General features: G+C 40.0%; 1 protein-coding gene across 1 annotated transcript in view; it reads right to left on the bottom strand.

Annotated features, from left to right (window-relative positions):
- The window catches only part of IYO (RPAP1-like, carboxy-terminal protein), a 53,644-nt gene that overhangs the window by 35,603 nt on the left and 5,993 nt on the right, over positions 1-12,048 (bottom strand). Inside the window, exons 3-4 of the mRNA XM_088956369.1 lie at positions 8,281-8,408; positions 6,065-6,246 (exon numbers count right to left, since the gene is read on the bottom strand). Of these exons, the coding sequence (XP_088812495.1) occupies positions 6,065-6,246; positions 8,281-8,408 (310 nt within the window). The remainder of the gene's footprint in view (positions 1-6,064; positions 6,247-8,280; positions 8,409-12,048) is intronic.

The following is a 12,048-nucleotide window of genomic DNA, read 5'->3' as shown; positions in this document are numbered from 1 at the left end:
CCTCACTTACAGAGAACTTGAGAATGGTCTCTATGTTCTCCATCCTTCTCTGGAAACAAATTTAACCGAAACTACATCGGAAATGATCCCCAAGAAAAGAACGAGTGATGCAGTTAATCCCACGTGCCTGTGGCATTACCGACTTGGCGACATTAACCTAAATCGTATCACAAGGTTGGTAAAGGATGGTCCTTTGGATTTTCTAACTATAGAAGATCTTCCAACCTATAAACCTTGCCTTCATGGTAAGATGACAAAACGGCCATTTACCGATAAACCTGAAAGATCAACAGGCACGTTTGACTTTATACATACTGATGTATGTGGTCCCATGAATGTTAGGACATGTAACCAGCACGTTTATTTCATAACATTCACTGATGATTATTCTAGGTATAGTTACATGTACCTAATGAGACACAAGTCTAAATCCTTTGAAATGTTCAAGGAATTCAGACAAGAGGTCGAAAAACAATTAAGGAGACACATTAAGGCCCTTCGATCAGATCGAGGAGGTGAATCTCTCTAACGAATTCAGGGACTACTTAAACGAAAATGGGATAGTATCACAACTAGCTCCTCCTACTACACCACAACTAAACGGTGTGTCAGAGAGGAGGAAACGGACCTTATTGGATATGGTCCGATCATTTCTCGTCCACTCAGAGTTACCTACATCATTTTGGGGACACGCATTAGAGACTACGATATACGTGTTGAACCGGGTTCCAACCAAATCCGTTCCGAAGACTTCCTATGAACTTTGGACCGATAAGAAACCAAGTGTGAGACACTTGAAGATTTGGGCTTGTTCGGCACAAGTTAAAAGAACAAGTGTTGACAAATTGGAATCCAAGACCAGTCGTTGCCTATTTGTAGGTTACTCCAAAGGCTCTGTAGGCTATCTATTCTATGACCCTAAGGAGCAAAAGGTGTTCTACAATCGAAATGCCCATTTCTTGGAGGAAAATTACATCCTGAACAATCATCGTCAGGAAGTTGTTCTTGATGAAGAGAGCTCAGGGGTAGTAGGAGATGTCCCACAAGCTCTAGAAAATAACCAACCTAGGAGATCTACCCGGGTGTCTAGACCTCCAGTTCGCTATGGCTATGACCAAGAAAGTTACTTGGTGGAAGCCACAACCAGGGAGAAGGACCCCGTGACTTATACGGAAGCTATGTTGGACAGATTCCTTGAAGTGGGTAGATGCCATGAGAGCTGAGATGGACTCAATGGAGACCAATGGAGTCTAGACTCTATTAGATCTACCCTCTGGGGTAAAAGCAATTGGTTGCAAATGAATCTATAAGAGAAAGAAGGGCCTCGATGGTAAGGTTGAGACCTACAAGGCTCGTCTTGTGGCGAAAGGGTACACTCAGAAAGAGGGAATCGACTATGAAAAAACCTTTTTGCCTGTGGCCATGCTTAAATCCATTAGGATCCTGCTAGTTGTAGCAGCATACCATGACTACGAGATTTCGCAAATGGATGTCAAAACCGCGTTCTTAAACGGAGATCTTACTGAAGATATCTATATGCAATAACCGCAAGGTTTTGTAGCTACAGGTCAGGAACACATGGTATGTAAACTTAATCGATCCATATATGGATTCAAGCAAGCTTCTAGGAGTTGGAACATCCGGTTTGACTCTACCGTCAAACAGTTTGACTTTAAGCAGAATCTGGATGAGCCCTATGTTTAAAGGAAGAAAAGTAGGTATAAGGTTACGTTCTTGGTTCTATATGTAGATGACATTCTACTCATTGGGAATGATGTAGGAATGTTAACTATGGTGGAAGTATGGCTTTCGCAGCAATTCTCCATGAAAGATCTTGGAGAAGCCTCTTATATCTTGGGACTTCGACCCTATAGAGATAGATCGAAGAGGATAATAGATTATCCCAATCTACTTATATTGACAAAATATTCAAGAGATATGGTATGGAGAACTTCAAGAAATGAAATGTTCCTTTCAGGCATGAGTCACTCACTCCAAGGGTATGTCTCCCAAGACACTTGAGGAGAGGAGATTGAGGGCATGAATGAAGTTCCCTATGCCTCTACCGTAAGGAGCATCATGTATGTCATGTTGTGCACTCGACCAGACATTGCTCAAGTCGTGAGTGTGGTAAGTAGATACCAATCTAACCCAGGACAAAAGCATTGGACTGTTGTAAAGAACATACTTAAATACCTTCGAAGGACAAAAGAGTTTTGTCTGGTATTCGATGGTAGTTCACTACAAATCCAAGGGTATACTGATGTCGATTTCCAGTCAGACCCAGATGATAGAAAGTCTACATCTGGTTATATCTTCACGATAGGATCGTGTGCGGTTAGCTGGAAAAGCAGCAAATAGGGGTCCACCGCAGACTCTACAACCGAGGGCGAGTACATTGTCACAAGTGAAGGTGCCAAGGAAGCCGTATAGATGAAAAAGTTCATTCAGAAATTAGGATTAGTTCCATCCAACACATCACCCATTCCACTATTGTGTGACAACACTGGAGCCATAGCTCAGGCTAAGGAGTCACGAGCCCACTCAAAGTCAAAACACATCAAGAGAAAGTACCATGTACTACGGAAGATAGTTGGAAGAGAGGATGTCCTGATTCAGAAGGTAGCATCAGCGGAAAATGTAACAAACCCATTGACTAAGCCACTGACACAGAAAGTGTTTGAGAAACATGTAGAAAGTTTGGGACTCCAGCTTCTACCCGATTGAATCTAAGTGCAAGTGGGAGTTGTTAGACAGTGTATGCCCTTAGCTCCAATCAACTTGATGTACATTATGACATTTATTGTAAATGAATTAAGTACATATTTGATTAATGTTATTGTAATGTGTTTTTGTGTAATACCCTTAAACTAGACACTTATGAGATTCGTATTAGTTTAGAATTTTCACAACCATTGGATAGATTTAGAGAGATTTATCCTGCCAAGGCTAACACTGATGTGCCGCCAAATTGGTTTGGGTAGCTTGTCTCAACTCTCAGGGTGAAACCTGAGGTACATGCAGTGTGGATTTTCTTGAAACCCTGAACCGGACCAAATTCCAGTGATTGCCCTAGACCTTGGAGATAGATGGGCAAAATTGGAATGTTACACCTGACCCCTAAACTCGATTATGCTACTACACTAGGTGTCGGATTGGGCTATCTTTGATATGCCAATCAGTAAGATCCTTAGAGAGGGTCGAAAACTGGGCATGTTGGGACAATTCAAGAATTCATCTCAGTGGGTGATCAAAGTGACAGGATCAACCCCTTTGTCGGACAAAGTGAATGATCGGGGAATGAACTCTCTCTGATGGAAACTTTAACTGTCGGCAGTGGATTTCAAATGTGTTTGAAATTTGGTTTTGCAAAATATATTTATATAGAGGTATACTTATATATTGTGGTTTCAAATTGTTTGCAAAAAGGTTTTAATTCCTGAGATCCATGTGAGAAGAGAGTGCAGCACTGTACCTTGCAGCCGTGGGAGAGGTCTTCTCTTGTCGGGCAACGTTTGATCATTAAGGGCGGAGAGGTTAAGTGTAAAACCATTGAGGGTTATACCTGATGGGCTAATCTTGCATCTGCCCACAGTCCTTGAGCCTTCATAAGATGGCTGAACCCAATGACCATTTAGTGTAAATGTTCGGCCCATTAAGAGCCCAAGGTGATGGATTCAGGAGTTCACTATATCAAACAGTGAATTCGGCCAGGCCTTGTAACTAAGGCTAGGTTGAACCCATGTGGCTAATGTGTACATCAATGATAGGGTCCCACGCCATACAAAGAGAGCCAAGCTAGCCAACATTAAAAGGAAGTGAGCATGAAAGCTTAATGGGCCTAAAGCCCATTTCAAACAGGGTTAATTGGATTAATTAAATAGGGGCGAATCTGGGTATGGATCAGCAGATAAGGATAAGAAGATAACTCTTATTCACTTAAAGAGTCCAAATCCAAATAGAGATTTGGATCGGGAAACTTCTAATTTGATTAGGAGTAGCTGATCTTGATCTGCAGATTAGATAAGGGATTATCCTTATCACTTAAAGAGTTCAGATCCAAATAAGATTTGGATCAGGAAACTCCTAATCAGATTAGGAGATTGACTCTTTAAGGGTTATATATATATAAAAAGGAGGGCGAACTAAAAAAAATGTTACACACACAGATATACAGTTTGATTGTTTCTGCCTCCAGTTTTCTCTCTCTGCTCTTGCCAACCTACCCTGTTCGATCTCCAATTCTTGGAACTAATCAAGATTCGATCTTGATATTGCTTCTTGCTAAAAGAAACAATTCTAAAGCTGTGTTCACTACCCCATTCGATTCTTGCTGAAGAATCAGAGGTTCTTGGTAAAGAACCACTTGTTGATCCTGCCTCATCCTAAAATGTGTCATCTTCAGTGGAATGAGGATTTAGTACACTCTTTGGGCATGAATACCTACGTTGGGAGGAACTTTTTGTGTGGATTCCGTATCAGGTACACCTCTCCCTAATCTAGGTTTCAGATTTGGTCCAATTTGGTTACAAGAACGAACCTTGAAAATGTAGTTTTCTAAATTAGGGAATACGATTCCTGGATGGGAGTGAAAGAAAATTTTGAAATTTCGCCCAACCTTCCTATAGGGTTTGGCCATCTATATGATGGATCTCCCATCCCTTCAATTATTATAATTTGAGGCATTTAGATGTCAGACTTCAATGCAAACAAACAGGCCCCAAATAGAATGCACAGGCGCCAACTGAAGGATGGCTTGGTTAGTATGTTAGATGGTTCGCTCCTGCATTAGACACGCGTTCTATTCCCGCAACCACCAACTTTGGGAAGGGGTTATTACTGGTGTCTCACCAAATACCAAAAAAAAAAGTAGAATGCACAGACTACCAACACTTTAAAAATATATGTTAAACAGTCTTTTTGTTTATGTTTTCTTATTAGTTGGAGAATTTGAATTTGCTCCTCACAGAGCACTCCTCACACCCCCATCACAGCACATCGCAGCCATGCATTGGGAATATCTCCTGTACTAATATGTTATCATTTATGGGGAGATGTTCTCAATGCATGGCTGTGATGTGCTGTGAGGTTGGTCTGAGGAGTGCTCTATGAGGAGCAAATCCAGTTTCTCCGTTTAGTAGAGGGGTTTTTTTGAAAAGGTAAGGTCTGAATTTATTAAAAAGAAAGAAAGAAAGAAAGGGTATACAAGAGGTACACAAGACCCAAGAGGCCAGACACACAAAACAAAGTTACCACAACCACCAAGGCCCAAGACGGGAATTTATGTCTTTCTGTTGTTATAACTCTACTGAGGGTAGGTGTAGACTAGTCACTTTACTTTTATTACTTAAAGGGGCAACATTGTATTATGAATCAGATTTGAGTAGCAAAATATAAATAGAGATCAAGCCAACTAGAAACTGATCATTTCTCCCATTTGGCAGTCTCATTTCTTCTCCAAACATGACTGCTGTGTCTCTCCTCTCTTCTTCTAAACTTCCAGTACCAGTAATCAAACATTTACATGGTGTAAGAGCAGGTTTGTTCTGGTTAGCATCCTAGCCCCCCATCCTATCTTTCCAGTTTTCTTCTCTGTCCTCTATTTAGAATATCAAGAGGGACTGTAGAGTACCGAGTACTAGAGAATTGCTGTGATCACTATGTGTTTGAAGACGTTACTGGAATTGGACTCCTAGTCTGCTACCATGTTGCCATCAGATTTTCTGCCTATACAAATGACATCCACAGTTAAATGAAAGTAAATAATATGAGGTAGCACCCAAGTCCATCATCTTCCATGCTCTGGCACAATATATTTTATTTTTCATTCCCCAAATAGAGAAGCTTCTCTTCTTTATTCTTTTTTTTTTTTTTTATAAATGAAGCTTCTCTTCTTTATTACAAATCATAATTTATTCTTGATCTTTACACACATTGGTTTAACCTCTTATTGCTACCCAATAACATTTTATAAGCATCATTCCTTCTAATGTGCCTTATCTATCAATGAAAACATATCAATTTGAAATACAAAGTAAAGGGATATCTAGCCAGGTTCATTCACCTTAATGCTAAAACAAGCTCAGGTCCTGGGCCAAGAGAAAAAGCCCAAACAGCCTTCCAGTCAACTTTGCGATTATTATGACTTTTCATATTATCCCCAACTTCACTTTGTTGTATGTTGCGCAAAGCCTTGTCAAACACAGATCCCAGGAGCTGCAATGCAAGGGCTCGTTGTCCTGGAACCTGCAATCAAGATTAGGAAAACAAGTCAAGATATTTGAAGATCAGAAATTATACAAACCACATTTCCAACAGACAGGCAAACAGTAAAGATTACTTAAAAGTTTAGCCAACTGAAAAGCAAACAGTAAAGACTAAATTACATCCAGATGAATAGACAGATAAGGTGATCAATTGAAACCATTCTGGTGTTTCTCTCCTCATGCTTGCCTGTTAAAAGCTAGTGGTGAAAATACTTACCACCTGCTAATCTCGTGTATTTATGTGACGTCTATCTAGAAACACTTCTTTGCTTTATTTGGGTACAGGTGGTCTCCGCCTGATGGCTTTAAGACTATTTTCAAGGCCTTCTTTTATCCTCCAAGGAAGAAAAGTAAAATTTTTTGGAGATGAAGTAGGGCAGCAATCCTATGGTGTGTCTAACAGGAGAGGACTGCAAGACTTTAAGGAAAGCAAAGTGTCAAGGAAATCATTGACAAAATCACAATAAAGCAATGTTTTAAAAGGCAATAGGTACAGGTGGTCTCCGCCTGATGGCTTTAAGACTATTTTCAAGGTCTTCTTTTGTCCTCCAAGGAAGAAAGGTAAAATTTTTTGGAGATGAAGTAGAGCAGCAATCCTATGGTGTGTCTAACAGGAGAGGACTGCAAGACTTTAAGGAAAAGCAAAGTGTCAAGGAAATCATTGACAAAATCACAATAAAGCAATGTTTTAAAAGGCATGAGGGCATACACCTAGAGGCACACCTCCAAGTGAGGCATCCCCAAAACACCCTGAGCATATGCCAGTGGCATTGATGCCTCTGAGGCATATGCCTCAAGTACCCTTTTCATGAGGCGTGCTAGAGGTCACGCCTCCATGTTTTAAGACATTGCAATAAAAATTGCATATTAGGTGAAAACTCTAAACATGTTTGCCACATTTTCTATCAATAAATTGGCAAGAATTGGAGTAGTTGATTCCTATTTGACAATTAGGAAACCAGCTGCTATTTGGTGCCCCCTTTCTCCTTTGCACTTCAAGTGTAACTTTATGGGTGCAACCTAGGGGATCTTGAAAGATCAGGAACTGGAGAGGTATTTCGTAATGAGATGGGACTGATGGGTCATATCTAGCAATGTTCTCATGGCCAATAGGAGTGGGAGATTCAACAATAACAGAGATAACAGCAGTACAGATGGGATTAAGAAGGGTAAAAACCCTGGATTACAGAAATATTATCATGGAGGGAGATCCACAAGCAGTTAATCAGTTGACTGCAGAATTATTTGGGGGTCCAAAGTAGTACAGACACATGTAAGGATGCAAACAGATTGGATCAGATTTGAATCAGGGTATATCCAAATCTGACCTGATATCACCTATCCGAGATCCGATCTGATCTGATCCTATCCTATTCAAATTCTGAAAATTTTTAATAAATTATTAAAAGCAAAATACATAGCAGTTTATATAAAGAAAAACAAAAAAATATATATAAGTATTTTTTCAACTATTTTCATCCTATATATTAATATATACATGTCTTTTTATAAAAAATTACAAAAAGCACAATATAAACATATTTATAAATAAATGTGTTAATAAATATATAATATATGCATGACGTTATATATATATATATATATATATATATAAATCTAGGACCTCCACAACCAACACAAATAGTGATGGGGAGATTGGATAACTTAGCAAAGCAAGGAGTAGAAAGATCTTCTCTTTTCTGGGCTGCATTGTAAACTTAAATGGGGGATATTGTGAATTCACACAATGTGCTGTATAGTTTTTCTTCCTGATATACCATATACATTCTTAATTCTTAATTTTTAATGAAATCATTCTATTATCAATCAAAAACAATGGAAATTTGTCAATACTCGGTAGACATTTCAGATTATGTAATTTGGTTTCTTATCATACTTCTGTTCCAGAAATATTAAGCTTCAAGGGGTGCAGCATTCCCACACTAACCCCCCCCCCCAAGAGAGAGAGATGATGATGATGTTAAGACAGCAAGGTGAAAGTACCCTGACTAACCATGCTTCTTGTCAGTGCTACTGCCTCTTTAATTGTGTAACCCACAGCACCAGGATCCCCCTCAGTTCGCAAGAAGTCACGTTCAGTAACATTATCAACATTATATTGGCTATGCTCAGGAACATTTCCTACAAAATGAGACAAGTTTTCAATATTTAAGCATAAATGAAGTTGAACGCTCTCCAAAAATAATAAGACAACACATGAAAATTGAATTAATGAAATCTATCTGGTCTTCATTGCATGAAAGCTCAAAATTCCACAGCTGATCTCAATTTAAACCGAGAAATGCAAATGCAAATGACATTTATGCTTAAAGTGTTGGCCAAGGGTCAACACTAGTCTAGTAGTTCAGGTCATCCCAAGGGGCAACACTTTACTGTAACATGCTGCAATGCTCAAATGCAAGGTTGGCAAAATGTTGGCCAATGGCACTCTTAGAGATGTCATATTTTCTTTTTGATTGGAAATGGTAACTTCATTAAAGAAAATTCAAATTACAACTGTCAACCCCTAGAGTAGGGTGTTGAACCCAAGAAAACAATTTAATTACAACACAGCCCAAAACATGTTCTCCCTAACAGTCCCTTATTTTTCTTATGTATCTGCTAACCCATTAGAAGACATTCTTGTCCTCTTGTAACAAGCACCGATCTCCCTTGTTATGCTGAGTATTTCCCTTATTAAGTGTCTATGTTTCCAGGCCAAGGTCAAAGTATAGATACACCCCGATACAGCGCAAGGGATGTGTCGGTACTTTGAACCATTAGCCCACCCTTTTTTTTAGTTTTTCTTTTTCAAACATTGGTCAGGGGTAGGTTTTAGGCCTGTCTACCCCCTGAAATAGGTCAAAAGCATGAAACACCTGTATTTTTCGTATCAGTGATCCACCAATACCCATTAGAAGATTCTTGTCCTCTTGTAACAAGCACCAATCTCCCTTGTTATGCTGAGTATTTCCCTTATTAAGTGTCTATGTTTCCAGGCCAAGGTCAAAGTATAGATACACCTCGATACAGCGCAAGGGATGTGTCGGTACCTTGAACCATTAGTCCACCCTTTTTTTTAGTTTTTTTTTCAAACATCGGTCAGGGGTAGATTTTAGGCCTGTCTACCCCCTGAAATAGGTCAAAAGCATGAAACACCTGTATTTTTCGTATCAGTGATCCACCAATATGATATGTATTGGCCAATACAATCGAATACATGACAAAATTTTGAAATTTGAACCTTGTTCCAGTCTCCCAAACAACTTGACTGCATCCATCCACTTAACAACTTAGAGTCCCCTTCTATCCCAATTTGAGGCAACCCCAATTGTTTGGCATATTTTTCACCTTGAAGCAAAGCCATCACCTCCACTCTCAAAGAATCTCTCACTCCTATTGGTCCCAAAAACATAGATTTTATTCTTCCTTTTGCATCTCTAAATACTCCCACAATACACAATGGGCCCGGATTACCTATAAAGCTTCCACCAAAGTTCAGCTTCAACCTTTGGTGTGTTGGCAGCACCCAAAGTTCTTTTACCACAGGCTTCAGGGGTTTCCCTATTTATAGAAGCATGGGAGCAAGGCCATATTCCTTAGCTTGAATATTGCCTCGAACAGATCTTGTAGATTTCTCTCCTCAAGACACATGTCTCTCAGGACCAAGGTTGTCATAGCATGATCTTGGGTTTCCTTAGGAGGCGATGCGTGTCAATACAACATCCAGGTATAGCTAGATGTGGTAACCCTAATGTACTGGTCACGCGCGACACGTCTGACACCTTCGGTGTGACCCTTATCACACTTGAGTATCTTCGCATTAACATCTAACTTGCCTTGCAAGACATACACATGTAGCTGATTTTAAACGTCTCACGAGATCACTTTGTGATGCAACTTTGCAAGGCTAGAATATTGTGATGTCCCAAGACAGCTTCACGAGGCGAGACATATTGATGATCCAGCGAGACGACTGATAACTCTGTAGTTTGATGCCTTAACGGGCATATTTTAGGGTTACTTAGGCCTTAGAATAGTCAAAATATGCCATTTTCCCAATTAAATTCAATATTGTGACTTTTGAGGGTCCCTGTGCAAATCCTGGGAAAACTAGGGAAGTTTTAGGGCTGAAATGCAGTTTTTGGGAAGCTGGTATTAATTCCAGCTAAGAGAGGGGGTGTTTCTGTGAAAAACTAAGCACAGGAGGGTGCCTCCTATCTGCTAAACCCAAAATGGTGCCCCTCCTACTGTATTACCATACTCCCCTCTCCTTAGCAAACCCTAGGGCGCCTCCCCACTCATTCTTTTCATCTCTAACAAACCCTAGCCGCCCCTAACTGCTAAATCTTCACATTCCATTCCTTTTAATCTCCACCCTCCATTCTAGGGTGCCCTCTCTTTAGCATTATAACCCTAGGGCACCACCTAACTTCTAATCCCCCACCATTCAGCCTTTAGCCACTAGATCTCAGCCCTCTATTTCACTCTCTATCTCAGCCATTCACTCTAGGGTGCCACCCACTCCTTTTAATCTCCACCTTTCAGCCCTAGGTGCCTAAATCTCCGCCATCCAATCTTAGGAGCCCAAATCTCAGCCATACATAATATTGGGCGCCCTCTCCTTCTCTTTTCGGCCTTAGGATCACCTTAGAACAATCCTAACCCTCCATTCTCAACCCTAGGGCGCTCATATTTCTGCAAAAACCCAGCTGCTGCCCCCTTCTTTCTCTCTAATCCCAGTTTTATCCACCATTCTCTATAAAAATGACCTCAAGGGCCCTAGAGAAGGGGTTGGCCAATTCACCCAGTTCACAAGGCGAAGGTTTCTTGAAGAGTTCAAGGGTTGTATAAGGGAAGGACACCCAGATCCAGCCACTCTGCAACTACCGCCACTGAATTTTATCAGCCATCCCTTTCGTTTTCTTTATTTTCTTTTATGTTATTTTTATTCTGGCAATCGTTTAGATTTAATATATGTTTGTTTGTGTGTTTTGCAGATCTGAATACGTCCAATTCAAGGCTAAGGTGTCTCAAAGGGTTCAAGGGTTGAACGGAGGGAGAAAGCATGTATTTCATCTTCCCGGACAACTACCGCCACTGGATCCGAATTTTGGATCATTTTAATTTATTTTTTTTGTTGATTTCAGTGTTCTTTGATTTCTGAATTTTAATTATTGCCTTGTACAATTCAGAACATTTAATTTCAGCATTAATAAATTCTATATTCTTATTTTCTGCAAATCCTAAATCTGTTTTATTTTTCTTATTTGTCCGGAACAAAAATAATGATTTTTAACCTTGCTTCCCTAAGGATTTAGCCCCTTCCTCACCACTAAACTACATTCTTTATTTAGTTTTGAGGATTGGAAAAATATAAATTATTAAACTGGTGACCCAGGTGTTTGATGATGCATCCTAGGCGCACCGACTCGCAGGGTTAAGTTGTTATGACCTCATGAGGCAACTCGCAAGGTTTGGCCAATGCGGTGTCACGAGGCTAAGTCAGCGATATTGTGAACTTGCTCAGCACTTTACGAGGCTAAGTCGGCTCTGTTTCGCTATCTTACATTAGCCCCCCTACTTGACAATAGAGGACTCTATTCGCTAAGTAGAAAAATGGGTTGGGCAAATTGATCCTTGTTACTTGTCATTAGCCCCCACTTTGGGAGTGAAATTCAAAGATTTGTAGCTCCCAAAATTAATATGTTTGTTGAGGAATTTCCGAGAGATTAGCCCCCAAAATTCTAAAACAAATTAGCTTCCTAATGTCTAATGAATT

The sequence above is a fragment of the Nelumbo lutea genome, chromosome 7 (assembly GCF_056320005.1).
Source record: "Nelumbo lutea isolate HS-2025 chromosome 7, American lotus-T2T, whole genome shotgun sequence".
Lineage (NCBI taxonomy): Eukaryota > Viridiplantae > Streptophyta > Magnoliopsida > Proteales > Nelumbonaceae > Nelumbo > Nelumbo lutea.
The sequence above is the reverse complement of the archived record's forward strand: the minus strand, read 5'-3'. Positions and strand labels throughout refer to the sequence as shown.